The sequence below is a fragment of the Perissodus microlepis genome, chromosome 9 (genome assembly GCF_051167445.1).
Source record: "Perissodus microlepis isolate ML-2025 ecotype Zambia chromosome 9, ASM5116744v1, whole genome shotgun sequence".
In the NCBI taxonomy this organism is placed as follows: Eukaryota; Metazoa; Chordata; class Actinopteri; order Cichliformes; family Cichlidae; genus Perissodus; species Perissodus microlepis.
The window spans coordinates 30,645,352-30,671,953 of record NC_140469.1 but is presented as its reverse complement, the minus strand read 5'-3'; the positions used below and the strand labels follow the sequence as shown (position 1 = coordinate 30,671,953).

At 41.6% G+C, this 26,602-nt stretch overlaps 2 protein-coding genes across 3 annotated transcripts; both read right to left on the bottom strand.

Moving 5' to 3' along the window:
• Positions 1–892: 892 nt before the first annotated feature.
• On the bottom strand, positions 893–15,003 carry LOC146380827 (uncharacterized). 2 transcript variants are annotated; one of them, XM_084939883.1, is made up of 4 exons: positions 14,463–15,003; positions 12,456–12,561; positions 4,488–5,168; positions 893–3,006 (listed from the first exon to the last, which is right to left on the bottom strand). In XM_084939883.1, exons 2-4 carry the CDS (start codon positions 12,474–12,476, stop codon positions 2,587–2,589), a joined length of 1,122 nt encoding a protein of 373 aa, XP_084796009.1. In that variant the 5' UTR covers positions 12,477–12,561; positions 14,463–15,003; the 3' UTR covers positions 893–2,586. The 2 variants fall into 2 exon arrangements, with proteins under 2 accessions (XP_084796009.1, XP_084796010.1); XM_084939884.1 differs by lacking the exon at positions 14,463–15,003 and adding an exon at positions 12,656–14,456.
• Positions 15,004–16,562: 1,559 nt separating this feature from the next.
• Positions 16,563–26,195, bottom strand: LOC146380826 (uncharacterized). The gene is made up of 4 exons (XM_084939863.1): positions 25,610–26,195; positions 24,133–24,238; positions 20,952–22,136; positions 16,563–18,647 (listed from the first exon to the last, which is right to left on the bottom strand). Exons 2-4 carry the CDS (start codon positions 24,148–24,150, stop codon positions 17,967–17,969), a joined length of 1,884 nt encoding a protein of 627 aa, XP_084795989.1. The 5' UTR covers positions 24,151–24,238; positions 25,610–26,195; the 3' UTR covers positions 16,563–17,966.
• Between the last annotated feature and the right edge of the window lie 407 nt (positions 26,196–26,602).

Sequence of the window (26,602 nt, the reverse complement as noted above, 5' to 3'; positions counted from 1 at the left end):
GGGGAAAAGGAGGATGCTGTGAGGTAATCTGTCTACAAATGCGTCCTCAGGAGGATGCAGCCCATGAATTTGGACACCCCCATCGAGTGCGGGAGGGTATATGAGTGTGCAGCGTTTAAAGCGTGGAAGTACTGACCTTACTTTGAGTTTGATTCCGTAAAAAGTGACAAAAACATTAGCGTCCGCTGTTCACTGCGTGGGAAGAAAACTTCTTTTTACAGCGAAAAAAAAAAACCCTAACCTTCCAAGCAAGCACCAAGTACGCTACCAGGGAATGGGAAATTCAGAGACTGACCACTGACTGCTGCGGCACACCTGCACCAGGGCAAACATCCGCCTGCTATACAGGTGAAAATAGAGCAACAGGACCGTTGAGTCTTTGATTGTATTTATTTTCTGCTGTGTTTCACTTGCATTTATTTGAAAGAGTGAGTGTAAACACAAAAACCTATTTTATTTTATGTGCTGGAATGTGCAGAAAATTGGTTTAAATGTCAAACAAATTTCCTCCAGTCAGAGAATGTTGCATAGAATTAAATTTTTGCTTGATGCATAAAGTTAAAAGATTAAAACTAATAAAACAAGTTTTAAAAAGAGACTTTTTTTTTTTCCCATATGATTACATTTTGTATGATGGATTATGCAGAAAAAGTAGAATTGGGCTGAAAGACCTATCGCTTTATTACCTATTCAGGTTGTAAATCATGTTTTTAAAAAGTAACTAGGTAACGAATTACTTTTGAAAATAAGTAATCAGTAAAGTAATGGGATTACTTTTGGGGGAAGTAATCAGTAATTAGTTACTGATGACTTTTTTTCAAGTAACTTGACCAACACTGAAAATGACATGATGAATTCAAGGTTGTAGAAACCAAAGTAGCTCAAACCAGTGTTACGTTCTTTGTCTAGACGTGTATTGAACGCGACAAGAAATTGGCCCACTCCACCAAAGCAAGAACCCAAACAATAGTATCTTCTAAAATGCTAAGCAGCCATTTATTTGCTTCAGCAGTGAGCAGTGCCAAAAATAACAAACAAAACTCCCTAATGGTCCCTACGCTTTCCTACACAAAATGAAAACCAAACAAAAGACAATTCACTTACCTAACTTTCTACATGAAAAACAGGAGAAAACTTAATCAACAAAAATGGCTTCTCACGCCTACTAGGCTGCTGCAGTGCACAATATATACAAGGTGAACAAAATACTCAATTGCTACTTTACAAATCTATTTACAGCTATTTATAAAATTAAGATACCAGACACACACACACAGTTATACTTGCAACTCACTGGGCACAGACACTCTATCAAAAAAACGAATCAAAAGGTCATGCTATTTGTTGGGTGGTGGAGGCTAGTAGAGAGGGCCAGGTGGCTGTCATCTGGTAGCTAAATACTGGAGGTGATTAGCCAATTATCCAATCAAAGGACAGGAAGAGACTCCACCCAACTACTCAGCAGGCACGCCCAGGTGTCCAACTCCTAAAAGAGAAAGGGGAAAAAACCCACAGCCATCCTCTGGTGGGAGGAGTCACGCATAAAACAAAACACTGACAACATTGGATCGTAACACCAGACATTTAAAATATCTTAATTATAAAAACCTTTATTCTGATGGTGTGGCCATAAGTTTGCTCCCTGATGAAGGCTTGTAAGGCAGGGGTGGGGAACTCCAGGGCTCGAGATCCGGTGTCCTGCAGGTTTTTAGATGTGTCCTTGATCAAACACAGCTGATTGAAATGGCTTAATGACCTCCTCAATATGTCTTGAAGTTCTCCAGAGGCCTGGTAATAACCTAATCATTTGATTCAGGTGTGGTGACCCAGGGTGAGATCTAAAACCTGCAGGACACCGGCCCTCGAGGCCTGGCGGTCCCTACCCCTGTTGTAAGGTGAAGCACACTAAGAGGGTAAACATGAACTTCCAAAGAACACCTCCAACAAGAACACTAAATACACTAAAATACAGGAAGCTCTCCTTATTCAAAGTTTATGTTTAAGGCCAAAGTTGTGGTCCCCAAGTCAAAGTGGAACCAGCTAACCACTCCAGCTATGATGCAAATAAATGCCAGTTCACCAGTCAGCTGCTACAGACTGAACAACTGTCATAACAATTTGCATATTAATGATCATGAAACTGTTTCTACAGCTTACTGTTAGGTCCTGGTGCCAATTCGAGTCATTACACAACTGCCTTTTTAAGGCTTGGGAAACCTGCAGTCATCCTACACTGAAGAGGACATGATGGATGAGTGATAAAACACGCCTCCTACTGAAAACGCTGCATCTAGATCAGGGGTGCCCAATCCCAGTCCTCGAGAGCTACCGTCCTGCAGCTTTTAGATGCATCCTTGTTCCAACAAACCTGAATCAAATGAATGGCTTGTTATCAGGCCTTTGCCAAACTTGATGGCATGCTGAAGAGGTAATCAAACTATTTGATTCAGCTGTGTTGGAGTAGGGATGCATCTAAAAGCTGCAGGACGGTAGCTCTCGAGGGCTGGGATTGGGCACCCCTGATCTAGATGAACAGAATCAACTTTTTGGTGCAACAGTTTATTTCCAGAGTGGACTACGTTTGGACTACAAACTGGGATTCCTGCTGCAGTTCTTGTTGGCGTGCGTATGTTCATGACGGTTACGTTTATCTGACCGGGAAAACCTTTTGTTACAGTGTCGGCACTTGTATGGTTTCTCTCCTGTGTGGACACGTTTATGCACTTTAAGCTGATCTGCAGTTGTGAAGGATGACCCACACTGGTCACAGAGGTGCTCTTTAACCCCACTGTGGATGAGTTCATGGCGTTTTAGTTTATCTGGTGTGGGGAAGCCTTTCCCGCATTCTTCGCAATAATGCAATTTGTGTCCAGTATGTCGCCGATGGTGCATCATTAGGTTTGTTTGCCAGTTGAAAGTTTTTCCACAAAGGTCACAACGAAACGGTTTCCCACCACCACAGTGATGACAGGGTTGAGAACTGGATCCATCTGTGCCGCTCTGCTTCTAAACAAAGACACAAAGACAGTGTAAGTCAGGGAATTCCTTCAACATTTTAATCCTGAACCAGGCTTGAAATAAAGAGCATCTCTGCCAACATAGAATTACATTTTATTATATCTGAAAAAAGTTAACCCATCAAAGTACCAGATACCTTTTATACCTTTACTTTAAAAAAATGAAGTCATGCAAAACTGTACCCTCAAACAATCCCTGAAAGTGCATGGGGTGAGTCTATATTTTTTTATTTAATCCCTTTAAGTTTTAATAATAGAAGATAATCACATGAAACCAAATCTGTTTTAATCCCACATGCGGTTTCGCAGCACTTTGCACAGTCTGACCTTACTGGCAACAGTTCTTTCTCTAAGATCAGAACACACACCTGAATGTCCAGATCAGCAAACTGTGAAACTCTGCTTTTATAGAGGTCCTCGTCAGGAGTTAAAGTATGTTCAGTTAATTAAATATGATTGGTAGTTGAATGCAAAACACTGTCATTTGACTTCAGTTTTTATGAGCTGTTTACTGTTTTTTAGATGATGTCACACAGACAGCCAAGACATCACATGATCTGTGTGCATGGTTCTGATGTGAAGCTGCATTTGTGCTTCACTGAGTGGCGCAAGAATAACCTGGGTGCGTTTTTAAAAGACAGTGGGTCCTTTAAAAAAAATGGCAGGTAATTTCAAATGTAACATTTATTTATTTATTTATATATTTGAAACACAAACTGTTCCTGTGGAGTGTGTCACACAATTTCTCTGCGAGCTGTAGGTACAGTAACCAAAGAAAAATTATTTTGTGGGGTCATTTTACTGTGACATGGAGAACAATGTAAGAAAGAGGACATGAGAGGAAGAAGAGATTCACAGCTCAAATATAAAACACACAGAGATATGCTGTGATACTGTTGGTATGTTTCACAGATACAACTAAATAAATAATAATAATGATTTTTTTTAAGGCTGGTAGTAACAAAGTGTATGAAGACAGAATTTAAATGTGGTTCTTTGCCAAACGCCTGTTATGTCTAGACGACACTGGTTCATCCATTGAGTTAGGTGCCTTTCTGATGATTCAGTAATCTGGAGGTCAGTGTAATGTAGCTTAAATAGTAATAATAATGATGATAATAATAAAAAAAATCCAGTGAAAATGGTCAGGGTACAGTGACCAGACTGAAACGGAGTGTAAAAGCAGCCAGTGTCCAAAGGAAAACTACAGACCTTCGGAAAGCTGGCGAGCTATTGCTCAAGACCAAAAAACAAAACAACCTACAAGAAAGTTTTCTTTGAAGCAAACTATAAAGAAATAAGGGGAGACATGAGACTTCTGCACTGTAGTATAAACTTTGGCATTACAAAAGTATAACAAACTCAAGTTAAAAGTCATAACTGAAATTGAACTAATTGCTCACATGCACTTTAATGAGGAGTGTTGATCCAAAAAGGCTAAAATTAAAAGAAAAACATTATAATACATACCTCACAGTAACTGCACTTGTAGAGTTTCTGTCTGGTGTGAATCTGTTGGTGGACTTTTACAGAACTCTGTGCTTTAAAAGTCTTCTCACACAGGTCACATTTATAAGGTCTCTCCTCGGTGTGGGTAAACCTGTGGATTTGTAATTGCTTGTATCTTACAAACAGTTTGCCACACTGTTCACAGCAATAAACATCCTGTCCGGTGTGAATACGCTGGTGTTTATTTCGATTTTCTATGTGGCTGAAAGTTTTTTCACAGATGTCACAGCTGTATGCCTTAATACCAGAGTGGGAAACCTGATGTTTCCTTAAGCTACTACTTTGAGTAAAAGCTCTGCCACACTGATCACAGCTGTAAGGTTTAACTCCTCTGTGGATGAGCTTATGCTTTACCAAGCCTTCTTTCCGGGTGAAACCCTTTCCACATTCATCACAGCTGTACGCTTTAACTCCACTGTGAATGACTTTGTGTGCTTTTAAGTTTCCAGGCTGGGTAAAAGAATTCCCACACAAGTCACATCTGAACGGTCTCTCTCCCGTGTGGATGACTTCATGTCTTTCTAGAAAATACTTCCGAGTAAAAGTCATCCCACACTCATCACAGCTGTATGTTTTCTCTCTCTTTCTTCTGTGAGGTGTGTTGGTCTCCTGAGATCGCTGACTTCTCGCTCCATGTTGGTCCTGCAGTGACAGAGATACAAACATTGAGTGAAATCCAGTCAAACATAAACTTTAAACTTCGTCCATTAATACTAGTTTTAAACATGAGATTGGAGCATGGCAGTCACCAAACACCTTGTAGGATGTGTTTTTAAAATAACCCATATTTTAATAGTTTACATTTATTTAATGTTTATTGTGTGTGAAGGTTCTCAGTCATCCAGGTCATCGTAGTCTAAGGAGCTTGGAAGGAAAACGTCTGGACTTCTTTAGGTTGCCTGAAGATGTTTCACCTGTCATCAGAGAAGCTTCTTCAGTTCTAGGGTCAACTGGTGGAGAGTCCCAGATTTAAACCCAGTGGGAGTATCCCCCTAAAGAGGGACAAAAGGACCCCCTGATGATCCTCTACCTAATCACATGAGCCAAGATGTGAAAACGGGTGTGGGTCACAATCAGCCAGGGTTTCGAGTGAGCTCATTGTGACTCCTAGCCCCACCCTGTCATGTGATTTCCTGACACCCTAAACCAGTTCTTTGCCCACTTTGACCAACAGAACAGGGACACCATCACCCTTCCTGCTGTTTCAGAGAGGGACGACACCCCTATCCAGCTGGAGCAGCATCAGGTCAGAGCCACACTGCACAGAGTCAACGCAAGGAAAGCAGATGGTCCAGACCGTGTAGCAATTAGAGTGCTTAAAGCATGTGCAGACCAACTAGCAGAGGTTTTCACCACCATCTTCCACCTCTCACTGCTACAGTCTGTATTACCATCCTGCTTTAAGTCAGCCACCATCTCTTCCAGTGGACGAGACCAAGACCAAGGAGATGGAAATCGACTTCAGATGAAGAAAGCGATCTGAGCACTCTACCCTCTACATCAGGGGTGACGAACTCCAGGCCTCGAGGGCCGGTGTCCTGCAGGTTTTAGATCTTGCCCTGGGTCAACACACCTGAATTAAATGATTTGTTAATTGCCAGGCTTCTGTAGAACTGCAAGACATGTTGGGAGGTAATTTAGCCATTTAAAATTACCTGTGTTGAATCAAGGACACATGTAAAATCTGCAGGACACTGGCCCTCGAGGCCTGGAGTTCAACACCTGTGCTCTACATTGATGGAGAGGAGGTAGAAAGGTTAGAAAGCTTTAAGTTTCTCAGAGTTCACATCTTAACATACGTTACCTGGTCCACAAACATTTCCCACCAGGTAGGAAAAGCACAACAAATGCTGTACTTCCTCAGTAAGCTGTGTCAAGCCCAAATACCCGAAATACTGCTAATTAAGTTCTACCGCTGCACCATCGAGAGCCTTCTGACTTACAGGCAGAATCATCATCATGGACCCCTCATACCCTGGACATAGAGCAGGGTGATGTGACCAAAAATATTTATCATGATATACATTTGAAAATGAGTGATTACGATATAATTGACACTAGACAAAATACTTTACAACTATACAACATTATTAGTGCGAAATAAAACCCATCAATGTATTTTCACTCAAACAAGCAGCTGTTTTTTTATGTGCATTAAAGTTATATAAAATTTAACAGTGCAAATGCAAATTCCTTGCTGACAGTTAAACCAAAAGGCATTTCCAGTGGAAATTGGCCGACATATCCTCAGCATAACCATGTATAATATCCACAAAACCTAAAGAGGTTATACACACACAATACGGTAATATTATGTTGTCATGTTGAGATGATGAGATGAGATGCGATAGCCTTTATTTGTTAGTTGCAGTTCTTTTGCCCACAACCAAGATGACAGACCTTGCCGACCGTACATACAATACACAAACATCACATTGGGGAGACAGGTCAGGCTAGGTAGCAAGGAAAAAAAAAAAACATCGAAATGTGTAACACAAAAGGATAATACAGGAATGCACAGATATCAACACACCACAGCACAATAAACACAGACAAGCAACATGCGAAAGAGTTCCAGTGTGTACAGCTGATCTGGGACCGCTGCAATCTTTCGACTGCGCCTCCAACTGACCCGATGTTCACATCGGAGGGGAGGTAAGCGTTAGAGGTGGCATTGGATCCGGGGTAGGGAGGGTGATGCGTCAGTGAGTGCTTATCAGTATCAGTATATGTATGTGTGTGCGTGTCCATAGTTCAGCTGAGACAGTGTCCTTTGCCCTGCCAGGCTAAGTAAACAGTCTTCCAGCCAACCCAGGTGGCCTTGCATGGAATGGGAAGGAACAGACTAAACAGTCGTTATCAGGGAGTGTTTGTTCAGCCTTGAGCCCACAGCTGGCGCCGAAGGGATAGCCGCATTATGATGGTAATTTTTCTTTTGCAACAACTCATGAGAATTTCAAAGCTGTTCTTTAACACTCCGACACTGGTCTCTCAATCTCCCGTTGGAGAGCCGCGAGCTTCCCGATGATATTATTAACCTTCAGTTCCGTGGTCTGAGACCTGAGATTCTGAGACCTCACGACCGCAGTCAGCTGTTCCAAGATGTAATCCAACTTCCGCTCAGAGGTGTTGTTGTGCTGGACTTTTCCTTGATGTAATCCAATGTACGCTCAGAGGTTTTATTCTGAGTATTCACTGCAGCCGTAAGCGCCTCAAAGCTCTTAACAATGCTGCACTCAGTGAGCCCTTTCTGAGAAGTCGCGCCTCGTCCCGTCGTTTCAATCCCAGCGGGCAGCCACGGGGGGGTTTGAACAGCCGGTTCCACTCTCTTAATTCTCTGATAAGCCAGGGCCAAGCCAGCTCCGATCAGCAAGAACCCTGTTATCATGGTTCCGAATAGGTAGATATCTTCAGCGTCCTTGATCGACAGTCCCGCCAGGCACACGATCCTCCATGTCTGCCACCCATCCATCGTGTATCCGGCAGGGAAAGTCCCTCGCACTCGGGCTCTCCTGAGCCCAGATTTCTCGTTGAGAAAAGGGTGTCAATAGCATTCAGAGACCAGTTGATCAATTCTCTTTTAGGTTTTAGAAACAGACTGTGAGAGAGTGTTCCAGGGAAAATAATACAAAAAACATGAGACTAGACAAGGACATAAGAGCTAAGCAAGGAAGATAAGGGAGAGGAGAGGAGAAAAAGTGCGTCCGCCTCCTCCGAGAGCCAAAGACTCAGTCTTTATGGTGTCATCCACATATCTGAACCAATGGCTTGGTGGTAATTCCAGGGTAGGATAGCAAAGCCCTCTTTTCCACTTCTTCCATGTACAAATTGGCCACGATGGGTGAAACTGGGGAACCCATGGCACACCCATGTTTCTGCCTGTAGAACTGACCCTTGTATGTGAAGTAGGTGGAATGAAGACACAGTTCCAAAAGCAAACACTTGGTCGATGCTGAGAGTGGTCCTGTTGCTGAGGTTGGTGTCATCCTGTAATCTCTTACGGACTACCTCCAACGCTTCCGTGACTGGGATGTAAGTGGGATGCACCTGGGTGAAAATCAAATCTCAGGACGTACTACATTTCATGGATCACATTAACTCGGTGGACCGACACATCAAATTCACCAGGGAGGATATGAAAAGTGGCAGGTTAGCCTTCTTAGACTGTGAGATTTCTATCAGTAATGGGGGACATCTAAAAGCTGACGTGTACCGTAAACCTACACATACGGATCAGTATTTAAGGTTTGACTCTCATCATCCACTGGAGCACAAACTGGGTGTCATTAGGACGCTACAACACAAAGCGAACACCATCCCCAAAGACACAGCAGCCAGGGAGGCAGAAGAACGGCACATCAAGAAGGCTCTGAGTAAATGTGGTTATCCCAGCTGGACTTTTGTCAAAGCAGGAAAGGCACCTAAAGAAAGCTCTAGCCGATCCAGGAGAGAAGGACAACCACTGCCCAAGCGAAAACCTGTAGTGATCCCATATGTGTCAGGAGTATCGGAGCAGTTGAGACACAATTTTTCTAAACACCGGGTCTCTGTGGCTTTTAAATCCCAAAACACGCTGCGCCAAAAACTGGTCCACCCCAAGGATCGGGTCCCCCGACACAAACAGAGTAACATAGTGTACGCCAAAGGCGTAGATTTGGTATGGACGGAAGGGACACGTCCCCACCAATATCCAGCGATTATTGAATTGTACCCACCAATAATTTGATCTCTTCGAGTAAAGAAAAACAAAACCGATAGAAAGAAGAAGAAGAAACAATCTGTCAACGTCTGATTCACCCAGCGGTGCAGAAAGAGTTAAATTACGTTCTCTACTGGCCAATCTATATGGCCAATGTGATTGGCTGTGCCTTTCAGGGCGCTCTGTTTAGTTTTAGCAGCGGTAAGCCTGCGCTGCGAGTACCTGCAAGGAGGAGAGGAGGATGGCAGCAAAAAGGAAGAAGCTGGATATAAGAAAGTATTTTTCAAAGAAACCTGTAAGTCACTTAAAGTCAAGTTCACTCATAAAATGTGTCCTTCATAATAACGTTACAGGCTATGCTAGGCCATACATGCCAACCCTCCCGATTGTTCTGGGAGAATCCCGAATTTCAGTGCCCCTCCCGAAAATCTCCCGGAGCCAATAAAATTGAAAAACCATATCCCAGATTGCCTCAGCCAATTCCAGTTTCCAACAATGGCTACTACTACTACTGCAGCTACTTAGTTTTAATATTACTCTTATTACCCTTTCTGGGTCGCAAAATAAAGTTTTAACATATTTTCAGGCGAGAGTGTAGCTGTGTAAACTTTAAATATCTGAGTAGGGGAGAACAGCAAACTCCCGGCACATTGTTTTCAAACCCCCGTGGTCTTTCGCTACTCAGGTTAAACATGATATATAAGTCACTTAAATAACTCAAACATGTTATTGTTTGGCATTTTTCAGTGTTTTATTTGTTTGTGAGTAAATCGGTTTGGCTGAGATTAAAATTATTAAATAAATAATAATAAATAATTTTTTATTTATATAGCACCTTTCAAGACAGAATCACAAAGTGCTGCACATAAGATTACAAGTCATAAAAAGATTTAAAAAGAAAAAATAAAACAGGCAAAAAATTAACCAAAAGTAGTTTTAAAAAGGTGAGTTTTGAGTTGTTTTTTAAAAACAGCTACTGAGTCCGCAGTTCTTAATGTTTGGGGGAGAGAGTTCCACAGACTAGGGGCCAGTGGCAAAAGCTCTGTCACCCTTAGTCCTCATCTTAGTATTTCTTAAAGCATGTAAGCCCTGATCAGATGACCTCAAAGACCTGCTAGGTGTTTTATTAGATTAGATTAGATTAAATAAAACTAATAACTTAACTAATAAATAATCCCTCCTGAGGGTTCCTCCGGGGTTTTCTCACAGCTGAATAAATGTCAAACAGAAAACTAATTAAACGGAAGTGTGAGATGGTCAGAAAAAAGCGTCTGGTTATATTTTAGATAGCAAGGAGAAGACAGCTGAGTTTCACTCTACCGAGAAAGCTTGTGACGTAATTCTGAAGGCTAGATCGTCACAGTCGCTCATTTCCGGTCTACCCGGCTTTCGGAGGACCCGGCCCACTTAGACCGCGAAGGCCGGGTCCTCAGGTGGACGCAGCCTCTGAATTTGGACACCCCCGCTGTTTCCGGCCGGACAATAATGACGGTGACACAAGCAAAGACAAAAAGGAAAAAACAAGAAACATGGCAGGGTTGGGTGGTTGAATCATCCGTCCCCACCAATGCTAAAACCAAATCTACACCCTTGGTGTACGCTGTTAAGTGCCAGGAGGATTGACAGGATTTATACATCAGGGAAACCAAACAACGTCTGGCGAAACGGATCGCACGGCACAACACAAAGGGCGATCGTGTCTCAAAGAGCTGGGTGTTTGTCTTGTAACTGGAAGGTTGCCGGTTCAAGCCCCGGCTCGGACAGTCTCGGTCGTTGTGTCCTTGGGCAAGACACTTCACCTACCACCTACTGGTGATGGCCAGAGGGGCCGATGGCGCGATATGGCAGCCTCGCTTCTGTCAGTCTGCCCCAGGGCAGCTGTGGCTACAACTGTAGCAATATGGCAATGAAGAGATGCCAAACTGTGTTTCATTCTTCTGGTAACAGTGGCAGCTAGGGCTGCCACAAACGATTATTTTGATAGTCGACTAATCAGATCGTGCATCCATTGGACGTAAAACGTACAGCTTATTGCACCAGCAGCATCTGCTCTTATATAACTATCATTAGCTTACAGCTTTAAGTGTTTAAGGTATGTGCTAACTAAAAATAAAGACAAGATGATAGTTTATTGAATTTTAATGAAATTTGCAGATTGTTTCGGTGAAGTTTAATAAACTCCTTGCTATCTAAAATATAACAGGACACCGGAGTAAATTCTCGAGCATCTCACACTTCTGATAATCAGCTGTCTGCTTGACGTTTATTCAGCCGTGTAAAAACTATAACTTTAATCTCAGCCAAACCGATTTACTCAGGAACAAATAAAATACTGAAAAAAGCCAAACAATAACAATAGTTATCTAAGTGACGGCGGTGGGTTTGAAAACGATTTGCCGGGAGTCCGGTGTTCTCACTGGCTCTAGTGAGCCTAGCCCCCGGCTCGCTATCGAGCTGGTGGGTAACAGACATCTCCGAAAACGTCAGAGCACTTTTGAAAATATGTGGTGTCTTGATAAACTGAGCAGATATTTGAGGTTTACACAGCTACATTCTCGCCTGAAAATATGTTAAACATTTATTTTGTGACCCAGAAAGAATAATAAGAGTAATATTAAAACTAACTAGCTGCTGCCATTGTTGTAAACTATGAATTCTGGGACAGAGCTACTTCTTCGGGGTTTAACGGCAGCGGGCATCCTTGTACATGCAGTGCTGCCATCTTCTGTTTCAGTCCGTTATTACACTCTTAAATCCTACTACTTATTCCTGCGTCTTTTGTGATCTTACAAAGCTTCAAACGACGCGTCGACTATTAAATCAGTCGTCGATGATTTTGATAGTCGACGTAATCGTGACTAGTCGACTAATCGTGGCAGCCCTAGTGACAGCAAAGACTTATCTTATTTTATCTTTAGAACAGAAGATAAGACAGAGAAGAACAAAGACGGCTGTAGAAGAAAGCTGTCCCGTTCGTTGGAAAAATTATTTATTGTACTTAAAAAAATGTGGTTTCGATATGAATTTTGTTTCAGTATGCAGATATGCATATGCAAATGTGATACTTTCAGTTTTTTTTAAATCTTGTCTTCAGTGATTTCTTAGTGTGAATGTAGATTCTGAAGGAGCACAGGACAAAAATAGGCTAAAGCTGCTGCTGACTGCTTTCTTTATTAACCCAGCAGCTGATGAAGTGGACACAGTTACAGTAACTGTAATATTTTCCTCACCATCACTGTTGAGCTCATCATTTCCTCTGTAGTGGCTGAGCTGGGTCCAAACAGCTGAAAATGTTCCTCTGCTGCTCCATCAGACTCTTCTCCTCCTGCTGATCAGCTGGGACACAAAACAGATCTTTGTTAGACTCCACTGAAAGCTCAGAGTGTCCCACATGTTCATCAGACAACACAGAGTGGAATTCGTGTGACACCTGAGAGTTGTGATATCAGGTAACTTCAGGAGAAACTTGACAGGTGCCCAGTACTGTGAAATATTTCATTTTTTATCAGACAATTTTGAGTGAATCATGTTCAAGACACCATCATAAACCGATAGACACGTTTTTGAATGAATCAGACACCAAACCAGTCTAAAGCCTTGGACAGGGAGTCCTTTCACAGCCAGCACCAGCATCCAGATTCAAAGCACGCTCAGCTGCAAAGATGAGAAACAGGAGCAGAGTAAGAGTGACCTTCATTGAGCTGACGTGACTGAACAGAGCCTCCCTCTCTCAGGCTTACTCCCAGTACGCTCAGCGAGAGAGACATTAAACACAAAGCAGAACCTATAAAGATGTTGGTTTATCATTTATTATTTCACTAATAAATACAATTATCTTCTGTCACAGGGGTGTCCTATCCCAGCTACGATGGGGCGAGAGACGTGGTACACCCTGGACAGCTCCCCAGCCTGTCGCAGGGCTAACACAGAGACAGACAGCCATTTCCACTCACACTGACGCCCTTTTAGCTGTGAACTCCTTTGCAAACATAATTGTACATCCACAATAATGCACAGCTATGATAGAATGATTTGCTAAACCTGCTGTCCATTCTGCTGCCATTATGCATTAAAGAGCAGCTGCATGACATTCACAGGTGATATGTGATATGCCTCAAGTGACTCCAATGGTGCCCAAAGCAGCAGCATCGCTTCTTCCTGTAATCACCATGAAAATCTTTGGTCAGAAAAACCAGGAGGGGGTGTTAATCAAAGCTCCTGATCAAAAACTGGAATGTGAAGAAAAGTGATCTTTGCAGCTGCTCCATGAATCTACAGAAAAGCTACAGATGTTACTTGAAAACATGCAGATGAACTTTTACTTTAGTCTGTTTGGCAAAAATGGGATTTCCAGGATTTGCCAAAAACGACTGCAGGAACTTAAACTGTTATAAATCTGTCACCAATATGTCAAACAGACCTGTTGTGACTAAGCCAGACAGAAAATTCCTATTACAAGAAGAAGCAACCAGTCAGTGTTATACATCCTTTATGTATCTGTAAGAAGTCTCGCTGACATGAAAAATCTCGGATAATCTGAAGAGGAGGGCAGCAAAAATACAGCATCACAGCTCTATAAACATACTTCAATGACCAAAAGGACTGGATTGATTACAATGTAGGTGTAATAACTACATTTTATATAGAAGCCCTGTTCATTAAAGTCTATTTACAGATAGAAGTAAAGATATTAGACATAAAAACTCACAGAAACACCTGAAATCATTGTCGCATATGATCAGTGGCTAACAGAGGGAGGATGAGCTGACTTGTAGAAAACACTCGGTCTGTAGAAAGTAGCGGAACACAGAAAACAACAGACGAGCCTGCTCTCGTTGGAAGCAGAGGCGGATTCTCTCTCTCTCTCTGCTGGTATGAGTCAGTGTCTCTTACCCATCAGCCTCTGTTAGGCCGGGATTCAGTGAACGGATCTTCTATGTTAGTCTGTACAACCCACAACAAACGCAACAATGACCGTGTACACGCCCGTGTGTGCCCGCCTGTCATAAACAGCAGCGGTAGCATCAAAATCAGGCCCAGCCCGTTTGGTGCACCAAATAGCTGCAGCATGCTGAGCTAATGATTAGTTGGTGTTTTTCTCCAAACACTCTCTCACTCTTCTCTCAACGTGTTCACAATAAACTGTGAACAGACACCGAGGAGAGCAGCAGAAGACCTCATTCAGGAGCTAAACTCAACATGAACTGAACTCACAGTAAAGTTAGCTCGGTGCTTACCTTTAGATGAGAGAAACTCGGTTTGTGATCCAGCTGCAGCTCTTCTTCTCCTTCGCCGCCTCTTCCTGTTCCTCTTTACATGCAGTTTACAAACAATGAACAGGTGCATTATCGCCACCAACTGGTGTGGAGAAACTAATGTGATTGAAGTTTGATCTATGTGAGGTTTTTACTCATTTTCAGATTTCTGACCTTTTCTGTTTTAAACTGTTCTCTTTAATCCGGTGCGTCATCATGTGAGAGTCTCCTCTCTTCCAATTTATCCTGCATTGTTTTGAATCCTGAAAAAAACCCTCCTTGCGGGCAGGGATAGCTCAGTAGGTAGAGTGGTGGCCCCACCCTGAGGTACCCCTGAGCAAGGTACCATCCCTACACACTGCCCCCCGGGTGCCCAATGGCTGCCCACTGCTTCACTGAGTGAATGGGTTAAAATTCAGAGAGAGATTTCCCCACGGGGATCAATAAAGTACACTTTCTTTAAACCATCTCCCCCCCCCTCGCTGTTGACCTGTTTAAGCCGTCTCTTCCAGAGTTAATGAGCCAGTATCCAGGAGAACATCATGTTCTATCTCTGTTTAAATGTCTGTTCTGTATTCTGAATGAGATCCCTTCTCCTTACAGAGAATAACTATCACTGAGCTTTTTCTCTGCCCTAAGCTACAATAAATGACTCTCTGATTTCATTGACTCTTTGATGGATTTGTATAAATATGAACATTAGTGCTGATCGATGTCTGCCTTCCCATCTTCTCCACAATCACCTCTACCTAAACATTTAAACATTACATTTACAACTTGCTTGTTTTAATTTCTTACTTACTGAGTATACGTTCTGTGTATGGCCCATTTTATGCTCTCATTAAACCAGTGGTATATATATATATATATATATATATATATATACACACACACACCAGTACCCGCCTTATTACCGATATTAAAGTACAGTAGTATAGGCCTATTTAACACCATATACAGTTCACACAAGACAATTGTATATCTTATATGAATGTTATTTATTTTAACTGTCATAAACAAGATGTGACAAGTGATCATAATAACAACTGAACTGCAGTAAAACATTCACAGAAGGTGGGACATCCAATGTTTAAGTGATGACATATGAACCCTGCTTCCAAAACTACTCTGCTTTTGTGGTTTATCATGTTTTAATGCTTTGTATCTTGTTCTATTTAATCTGAACAAGCCCCTAAAACAGTCTGTGATCACCGTCTGCCTCTCTTGTTTTTTATACCGCTAATCATTTTCAAGCTCACATTTTAAAACCTTACCATTAACTACAGCCCAGCCCCTGCAGCAGTATATTAATGACTAACCTTGTATTGTGGGTGGATTATCTCAGTTGTTCTCCTGACTGAAGTTTGGTTCGTTTACAACAACAACAAAAATAGCTTTCATCCTCCAGCTTCACTGTGCATATATTAGACTTGTAGTCAAGACCGCCTAAACCAAGACCAAGACAATACCAAGACCAGAGGGTATCGACACCAAGACAAAGTCAGGATGAGATCAAGACCGAGACAAAAAAGTGTTTAAACTGCAGCCAGATGCTGCTTTGTTTACGAGTGTCAGGCATATTTATGTGTTTTTGCGATGCACTCGCACAGCCCTCCTCACCGCTGTCTACTGTCTCACTCACTTACTGAGAGGACAGACGCACGCTCCACTTGACTGTCGCGTCTCTCACCCTCTCTGTTTTTCACATAATGATGTTATCCTAGCGAAAGGAAATTAAGTGAGGAGCCAGCTCTCGCTCAATGGGAGTCGACTCTTCTAATTCACTACAAAGCACTCTCTAAGCACGGCTCTTAGAGCCGTTTTGTGCTTGACACATTATCGAACGTTACGTTGTGTGTCATGGATACTGTTGACTCCAAATCTCCTGACCACTATGCTGATCCGAGACGGCAAGACTGAGACAGTGAGAACAAGACAACTGTGATCTGCACACACTTTAATGGTGTATAATATGATACTATGGTTAATATAATATGCCTGGCCATGGAGCACTGAGCCTGCTGTGTGTGTCTGTCTCTGGCCCTTCATCCATTATTGTGGGGGAAAAAAACAGTGTTGAAACCAAGACTGAAAGTGAGATTTATTAAAATAGATATTTGCATATTGACCAACACAGCAGCGAGTTTTCACACAGCATTGATACCAAAAAGGGAAAATATCGCCTCTTTTATCTCCATGTGGATACAATCTTTGTCTGTTGTAATGGTGGGGAGTTTTCTTCTCACAGTCACTAGGCATAACAAAGACAGACAAAGTGCCTGATGACCATGAAAACATCTGACAGTTATCTGCACTGGGGTTTTTTGTTGTTGTTTTTTTTTAATCTCAACACACTAGATGATGTTAGAAGTTAAATCAGATGAAACAGATTTTCCACCACATTCAAATAAAAAGAGGTGTTTCCCATATCATTTGGACATCATTCCTTTGGACAACATGGATCTAGTGAGAATCACTTACTAATAATAATGGATTGCATTTATATAGCGCTTTTCAGGGCCCTCAAAGCGCTTTACAATTCCACTATTCATTCACTCTCACATTCACACACTGGTGGAGGCAGCTACAGTTGTAGCCACAGCTGCCCTGGGGGAGACTGACAGAAGCAAGGCTGCCATATCGCGCCATCACCAGGTGAAGTGTCTTGAAGTGGACACAACCCAAGGACACAACAACCGAGCCTGTCCGAGCCGGGGCTCGAACCGGCAACCTTCCGGTTACAAACGAACTGCCAACTCTTTGAGCCACGATCGCCCCATAAATAAAAGAGATCACTAAACTCGCATAGACACCAACAGGCCTAAATACACACTTGAATATACTCATAACACTGCTGAGTGCACTCTTGGTGATGCTGTGTACTTGTAACCAGCTCTGAAAACGTTTACTGAACACACTTAAAAAGCCAAAGTTGGTCTGTGTGTTCACTTCTGTCTCACAGTCTAAGAAAGAGGATTTGAAATTATCAGATTTACATCCTCCTTACAAATAGAGACATCGATTATGGTCCATTAGATTAAACCAAAGAACTAAAGAATAAACATCATTTAAGAAAACTCCAGAAGACTGGGCTATGGCTGGTCTCACTGAAGAACAACAAAAGAGTCAACTGCAGACTTCAACTTCTAACAGTTCTTTGCTGCTTTACCCCAATTTTCTCAAGATGCTTTTCCATCTGCTTTTTAAACAAGTTTTGTAATATCAGTTGGATATAAAAGACAGTTAGTAAATATACATTAATAATACAACTACTACTACTACTACTAAACACTACTGTGTCCTAAAGGGGAAAAGATTTTTTTAAAAAAAACCTAAAAAATTAAAACATTTTTAGAGCATCGAAATTCATTTCAGAAAAAAAATCTTGATCTACATATCTATACTTGCAGCAGTTAAATTTAACATTCGGGATTATTCACTGTAGGCCCAGAAATCAGAGCTAGCTCATCAGATCCAAGTGTGACATCAGCTGATACTCTTTACAGAAGATTCCGTCTGAACTCTGTGGAGCCTGATCTCAAGGTTTTTAAGTCTGACCCTGAAACCAGGAGAGGATCTTTCTGTCTCTGCAGATTCATTGTGATCCGGGGATTTCAGTTCTGCATGCTCACACTGATGTTTGCAAAGAGCAGAAGTGAATGTTTTTGCACATTGGTAACAGTGAAACGATTTATTTACAGCGTGGGATCGTTTGTGTTCAGAGTATGAAGTGACATTCCTGAAGTTCTTGTCACACTGGTCACAGCTGAAGTTCCCTCTAATGTGTGTACGTTCATGAAGGTTACGACTATTTGAATGTGAGAAGCTTTTGTCACAGTGTCCGCACTTGTATGGTTTCTCTCCTGTGTGGCTTCGTATATGCCCTTTAAGCTGACCTGCACTAGTAAAGGATGACCCACATTGGTCACAGAGGTGGTCTTTAACCCCACTGTGAATGAGTTCATGTTTTTTTAATGTACTTGGAATGGGGAAGCCTTTCCCACATTCTTTGCAGTAGTTCATTTTGTCTCCAGTGTGTCTACGTTGATGTCTTGTTAGGCACTCTTGATGATTGAAAGTTTTTCCACAAAGTTCACAGCGAAACATTTTCCCACCACCACAGTGACGACAAGGTTGAGAAGTGGATCCATCTGTGTCACTCTGCTTCTAAACAAAGACACAGAGACAGTGTAAGTCAGGGAATTCCTTCAACATTTTTATCCTGAACGTCGCCTGATATAAAGAGCAGCTCTGCCAAAGTCCAATTACATTTTACTGTTTATCTTGCAACATTCAGCTTACTGGGCTACAATTACAATAAGAGTATTGTGACTAGAAAAGCAGTTATTGAGTTGTTTTTTTCTGATCATGAAACACAAAAATAATTAAAGCTGCAAGCAGCGTTATGAGGGCCCTCGCACCCCCGGCGCGTCGAGCCACGCCCAACACCTGAAACCAGCACGTCCGATCTGATGTCACATTGATGGAATTCATGCATTTAACCACCAGCTAACATTTCACCTCGTTCAATCATGATTAGTTAGTCGTCCCACTAGGTGGCGCTCTAACCATTAATGACAAATGGCATAACAAACATTTCCGAGCTCGAGTCTCATCACGCCTATGACCTTTGGGAGAGATTGAACATTGTGTTTTTGAGTGACAGCAGATTACTGCTTTTTGGCGAGTGACTGAAACCACGTGCCGCCATGACCACCCCGTTTCCCTGAATGGAAAAAGCTTCGCAATTTAACATCACAAAGGTCTTTAGATTCCACACACTGGAGATCGCATCAATCTGATGAAATCCCTTGGAGGAGTTCGTCAAAGTACGGTGCCTGAAAAGAGGGGAAAATGTCGCCAAAATTACACATTCATTTTAAAATGGCTGACTTCCTGTTGGATTTGGGATATTGCTCCAAGAGACTTTTTTGTACATCTTGATATCTCCTATAAGCTTACCAGGTTTCAGACTCATAGATAAAACACAGAGCAGGGGCTGTGGTTTTGAAATTTTGTAGGGGGCGCTGTGGAGCCATTTTGCGCTATTCAAGGAAAATGGTTACATAACAACAAAGCGTTCATCACATTGGAGGTGTGGGCCAAATTTAAAGCCTATATAAACTTTCCAAGCCCCTCAAAAGCCACTTCATCTTTCATGGTGAACTGCGCTGCCACCAGGGTGTGCCGTTCAGTTTAAAGTCACAATTTTCGCACTGAAGCATCATGAGGGACCCATGTTAATATTCACCACTTTTGAGGTGTCCACGATGAACCTGTGAAAATCAGTACAACAAAGTGAAAGACATGACATTTCCTGTTGCCACTAGGTGGCGCTCTGCGTATTCCCGACAATGGGCACATCAATCTGTTCAGGGCGGGTCTGACATCATACCTGTAAAGTCTGGTTCTGATCAGCTTGGATTTCATTGAGTTATACTAATTTGTTTCTTCATGGCGAGACATGAAAGTTCGCCATGCTGCTGGGGTCACACCCTTTCGCGAAAAGTCACAGTTTTCACTGTAACCCAAGACCAACTCCTTAAGGCTTTCCTGGAGAAATTTGAGGCTGCAGATGTCACCCATCACAATACTGTACCCCAAAGTGTAAAACATGACATTTCCTGTTCCCACTAGGTGGCGCTGTCCTTGATGTCAAATATGGCAGGTGAAATATGTTCAGGGGTGGAGCCTTATCATATGTGTGCTCTTTGGTCCAGATCAGACAATGTATGACAGAATGAGAGGCAATAAGATTTTCATGGCGAGTCATCGAAATTCGCCGTGGCGCCACGGACTCACGGTATTGTGAAAACTCAAAAGCTCCGCAATTTAACATGGCCCAGGTGTGTAGTTGACACTGACCAAAGATGAAGCTTATACGACCAAATCCCAAGGAGGAGTTCGTTAAAGTACAAGGCATGGAAACGGTAAAATCAGAGCCAAAATGTCACCTTCAATCCAAAATGGCGGACTTCCTGTTGGGTTTAGGACATGGCCATAATAGACTTTTTTGTGCGTCTGCTAACGATAGATATGTGTTCCAATTTTCATACATGTAGGTCATACCCACACCGGGGGCTCGCGTTTTAGATTTTTCTAGGTGGTGCTACTGAGCCAATTTTCCCTGGCCATGTCTGAGGACATTAAAATACGTAAATTTTCACCAGACCTGACGCGTGTGCAAAATTTCATGAGTTTTTGAGCATGTTTAGGCACCCAAAAGGCCGATTCATTTGCCGAAATAATAATAATAATAATAATAATAATAATAATAATAAACAGAGCAGATACAATAGGGCCTTCGCACTGTCAGTGCTCGGGCCCTAATAACCAAAGTCTGATGAACCTCTCAGCACTACCTTTCCATCCATTAGAATTACTAACATGCCAACACAATTTAATGAGCAAAGTTGTTCCAAACAGTCAGGCTAAAATAAAAACACAAAATAAGAAAATATAAATACATACCTCACAGTAACTGCACTTGTAGCGTTTCTCTCTGGTGTGAATCTGTTGGTGGACTCTCAGGTAACGTGGAGCTTTAAAAGTTTTATCACACAGGTCACATTTATAAGGTCTCTCCTCAGTGTGGCTAAACATGTGGTATTTTAAGTGTGTGGCTGTTTTAAAAGTTTTGCCACACTGATCACAGCAGTAAACATCATGTCCAGTGTGAATGCGTAGGTGTCTATTTAGGTAACTTTTAAAACTAAAGGTTTTACCACAAATGTCACAGCTATATGCCTTAATCCCAGAGTGGATAATTTGATGCTTCTTTAACTTGCTACGATAAGAAAAAGCCTTGTCACACTGATAACAGCTGTATGCTTTAACTCTACTGTGGATGACCTGGTGCCTTTTTAAGTGTCTAGGCTCAAAAAAAGACTTTCCACACAAGTCACAATTGTACGATTTAACTCCAATGTGGATGAACTGATGGGTTTTTAATTGTCCACGCTGAATAAAAGACTTTCCACACAAGTCACAACGGTACGGTTTAACTTGAGTGTGGGAAAGATGGTGTCTTTTTAAGCTTCCAGGCTCGCTAAAACACTTTCCACACAATTGACAGCTGTACGCTTTAACTCCACTGTGGATGAGTTGGTGTGTTTTTAAGTGTCCAGACTGATTAAAGGACTTTCCACACTGATCACAGCTGTATGGTTTAACTCCACTATGGATGAGTTGGTGTCTCTTTAATTGTCCGGGATGGGTAAAAGACTTTTCACACTGATCACAGCTGTATGGTTTAACCCCACTGTGGGTAAGTTTGTGTGTTTTTAAGTGTCCAGGCTGGGTAAAATCCTTCCCACACTGATCACAGGTGTACAGTTTAACTCCACTGTGGATGAGTTGGTGGTTTTTTAAGCTTAGCGGCTGAGTGAAAGACTTTCCACAGAAGTCACAGCTGTAAGGTTTAATTCCACTGTGCATGAGCTGGTGTCTTTTCAGGTGTTCAGCCCGGGTAAAAGATTTTCCACACAAGTCACAGCTGTATGGTTTAACCCCACTGTGGGTAAGTTTGTGTGTTTTTAAGTTTCCAGCCTGGGTAAAATCCTTCCCACACTCATCACAGCTGCATTTTTTCCATCCCTTTCTTCTGTGAGGTTTGTCGGCCTCCTGAGAGCGCTGACTTCTCACTCCATGTTGGTCCTGCAGTGACAGAGATACAAACAGAGGCAGTGAGTGAAATGCAGTCATGGAACAAACTGAAACTGACTCCATTAGTGGAATCAAAGAAAACAAAAGCACTGTGGGAAGGTGTATTACCACCACCTTCTGGTGACAGTATCACATTACAATGATGTGCTACAATGAGAGTTGGAATGCAAATGACATTATTGAAGAAATATTGATCACGGGAAAAAATCTTTTACTTCATAAAAATTGTGAGTTTAACTGATGATATTTTTTTTCCAATGTGTGCTGATAAAATATGATCTTTGTATTTTCTTGCAAGTTCTGTGTGTGATATATTTGTCCAAGTTTGATAAGTTTGATAATAATGACGGAGCTAATAGAAGCAGTAAACATAAAGAAAATAATAGCACTGTTTTAAAAGCACCCTTTTTCATCTGCGAGCAAATGAACCATCCCCAGAGTGCACCCAAATGCTTTTTGATGGAGCTGCAAAAGCTGGTGATAGCCTAGCATACTCAGCCAGATGGTGAACATCTACGTGCTCGTGCAAGTTAATCATGCTTGAGTATGTAGAGAGTTGAAAATGGCTTTCTAGTAAAATCTGGTATCAGACAAACTGGGGAAAACAGCCCCCCCCCCAAGGGTTTTTGTTGTGATTGTATTTTTGTACCGGTCAATTAAAATGCTATCCTACATCCAGCCGCTAGAGGGCGCATTACGCGCAGTGGTATCGAGTAGCGTTTTGGGGCACAGAGGAAGAATAAACCTTCCTGTTGTGAAACTGACATCAGCTCATCATGTGTGACCCTTTTTCTATTCTTTATCACAGGTTAGTAAATGCATTTAAATGAATGTATACTGCAGACCTTACAAACAGAGGATGTTATTTATGTGGGAAATGAGCGCAACTCGCTAAAGAAATGGATTCGTTCTGAGTTGTGTCTGAATTGTGGGTTAAAGCTGCAGGCTAAGTGATGCTAATGCTAGCGGACTTGGCTAATGTGGGGTACTGAGTGTGTGTGGGGAAGCTAATCTGACCTGTGAGAGACTTCTGGACTGTGAACTCTTAATGTATTATGCACTCTGATAAATGGGTTTATACTATGTTTTATTCTTCTGGTTGATCTTGTGGTTACAAGAACAAGTTTGTGGTTTAATACAAAGACATTTATAGAGTGTTATAAGGAAACTGTTTGATCAATGCTGACTGCACAGTAGTAGTGAACGCTGTTAAAGGAGCATTGCGCTCTATATAGTTGTAGGTTGTATAAGAACAGTGAATATGTTTGTTTTATGTCAAAGACAATATTTTCTTGTAAAGAGTAAAATAGATATATTTAAAAAAACAGAAGTTACATTGTCAGTACAGTGGAAATACATTTCACATAAATAATTTAGTGCTGAACAAGAATTAAAACGTTTAAAAATGAGTTAATTTTATGATGTTTGTAAATGTAGTTAAAAATGAAGTACAGAGTACACTATTGTGTTTTGTTTATCTTTGTAAAACAAATGTGTTTATTGTGATACACCGTGGATCTGATATTATCAATGGATTTAAGCAACATTTTGTTTATGTTTTGTCAAAGTTGTATTGAGAGATTTATACAGTCTCTAGCTCAGGGAACTGTGGCCATGTATGGTACACTGGACTGAAACATAAGGCCATTTCTTTGCAGTTAGTGTGGTGATACCTGAAACTGTTCTAAGCTGTTGTGAAGAATAAACCTTCCTGTTGTGAAACTGACATCAGCTCAACGTGTGTCACTTTTTCTATTCTTTATCACAGCACCACACGTTGTTGAACAGGAAACCAGTTGCCCCTCTGGTCATCATCTTAGGGAGGCAACAAGTACTTTGCTCAAACTATACATCTGCACAAGCAGCACACCACCTTGGTTACATTCTGTATGTATGGAGGCGCCCGGGATGGAAAAGATAAAGCTGCTGTTAACATCCAGCTGTGCACACAGTTTCAATAACAGTGTAACTGTCATATTTTTCTCACCTTTTGTGTTGAAGTCATTGTTTCCTCTGTAGTGGCTGAGATGAGTCCAAATGGCTGAAACTGTTCCTCTGCTGCTCCACCAGACTCTTCTCCTCCTGTTACTCAGCTGGGACACAATAAGTATAGATATGTATTTTATCACTGGCAAGAAGAAGCAGAGCAAATAAACATTACTACACTCATCAGTAACAATACCTATGAAGGAGGGGTGGAGCCGAACTGGAATACAATATTCGGAAAGGCACACAAAAAAACAAAAACAAAAATAAATAAATTATTTTTTTTACGAATATTTATTTCGAAGAAATACTTAAAAAATATTCATATTTGGGAACAAGAGAAAACTTTATATGAAACAGCTGAGTTTCCTTGATATGTATTTTATCCCTGACAAGAAGAAGCAGAGCAAATAAACATTACTACACTCAGTGACAACAATACTATTGAAGCTTCAAGGTGAAACCCCAGAAGCAGCTACAAAAAGACAGTTATCAGTTGCCTAAAAGAAATTGAAAGGGGAAAAGCCACTAACCGCCCTGCATACAACCGCCTTTACCCAGGGGATGCTACACCCTGTATATATGGACTTCCACAGATACACAAAGAAGGAGTCTCACTCAGACTCGCTGAAGGGCAAAGTTCAAATTAATGTTGTTTATACATCGCCAAATCGCAACAAAATGATTATATTAGATTTATATCAAATATGACAAAATGTGGATTTTACAGTAGCAACAATATTGTATCTCTACAGTTTAAATATTTAATAAGCTTTCTGCCAGCACAGAGAGAACACAGAAGCACAGAAAATTTGCTGTTACAACCAAATTTCCCCTTGTGGGACAATTAAAGGATTATTCTATTCTATTCTATATTTTTCTATTATTATTTTATTATGGATTAATTTTGTTTAATCAGCTACCATCTCTCCTATGGACTTTTTAATGTCTACAGTCCCAGATCAACACAGCCCTGTTCTCCATGACTATCAGCAGCAGGAGCAGCAGCAACACCCCAACAGCAACATTGTTCCCATCAGGTAAAACGTGGGCTACGTTAGCTTTTTATTGTCCCCACCTGATGACAGTGATATAGTATGATGTTACTCCAAATTAGATTCTTGATGAATGTGTGTTGTTGTTATTCAGCCTGGTTCAGTGAAGCTTAGCTGAGCTAAACTGTGTTGTCATCAAGTCGTTCAAATTATAGAATGATTGTAATCCGGTTCTCAGGGAGGTCCGGAATCCTCAGTCAACTTGCGAAGTGCGGACTTGCGTACTTGAGTGTTCAGAAACGATCTAGACAGTAACACAGATATGTAGCATCGCCAACTAGCGAGCAACAAGCCTCTTACACAGTGCGTATGCTAACAGCTAGCCTAGCCAACGACTTAACAACAGAAGCTACAGAGTGATGTTGTATAAAACTCCAAGATGTTAAAGTGCGTGCCTTTTAATTGTGCCGACGTGGTATTTACCTTAGTTTAACGAGTCGTCAGGCGCAGTAAACACATCAGCAAATAATGCGCTATCAAGGGCACACACTAGTGATGTGACGTTCTGTATCGAGGCTTCAAAGCTTGTGTCGAGTAATTGAGGGGGCGTTTCCGCGATGCGCGTATCGAGGCTTGCTTCATTTATGGGAGGAGCTGAAAATGATGACGTCCGAAGCCTCGCTGCCCGGCTGTACCACGTGACTGGTTCATGAAGTGGTTCGAACTTTGCCGCGAGCTATGACAGAGATATAAACCCCTCAGACTTCATTCAAAAATGTGGGTGTTTGATGGAGAGTTGCGGTTAGTGAGAGTTTGGAGACAGTTTGGAGGTTTATGAGAGTGAGGAGAGAAAGTCAGGAGAGAATGGAGCCAGCTAAGAAGAGGAGGATGTCCTCCCCTGTGTGGGAACATTTTGATCTTATTCCTCCCAACAAGGTATGTAAATTTCTACAGAAGATGTATTTTCATAATACTGATGGTGCAATACAATTTATGTTAAGCTGTCTTTACTTTTGTACAAGGTGAAGTGTTTGCGATGTGCCAGGGAGCTGGGATATAACAACAACACCTCATCCATGCTTAGGCACTACAGAGCTTTGCATGAGAATAAGGGGAACACCGATTATGGAGCAAGACCAGGTGAGCCATCAAATGCAATGATAATATAGCATGCAGTAATGTTACTAAATGATATAACAATATCATACAACTGTTATAAGTTACGTGTGTGATATTTATGTTTGTGCTTTGTCTTTATTGTCTTTCCTCAGGAGAACAATCTCAAATAGATGAAGACCTGGTTAGCATGGTGATTGAGGACTCCCAGCCATTTAGCATTGTGGAGGACAAAGAATTTAAAAGATTTGTTAAATCATTAAATCCTAGCTATGTTCTCCCCACTAAAAAGGTCATAAAAGCAGTGAAAATTTAGTTTTTACAGAATAAAATGTGAACAGGCAGGACTGAGGCTCAAAG

What these genes read in the sequence shown, in the direction of transcription:
- LOC146380827 (XM_084939883.1), bottom strand. Translation starts at nt 12,476, where the DNA reads ATGATGAGCTCAACAGTGATG. An exon ending in TGATGAGCTCAACAGTGATG is followed by an intron (nt 5,169 to 12,455) that starts GTGAGGAAAATA and finishes CTGTCACTGCAG; the next exon opens with GACCAACATGGAGCGAGAAG. An exon ending in ACAAGTGCAGTTACTGTGAG is followed by an intron (nt 3,007 to 4,487) that starts GTATGTATTATA and finishes GTCTTTGTTTAG; the next exon opens with AAGCAGAGCGGCACAGATGG.
- LOC146380826 (XM_084939863.1), bottom strand. An exon ending in ACAAGTGCAGTTACTGTGAG is followed by an intron (nt 18,648 to 20,951) that starts GTATGTATTTAT and finishes GTCTTTGTTTAG; the next exon opens with AAGCAGAGTGACACAGATGG.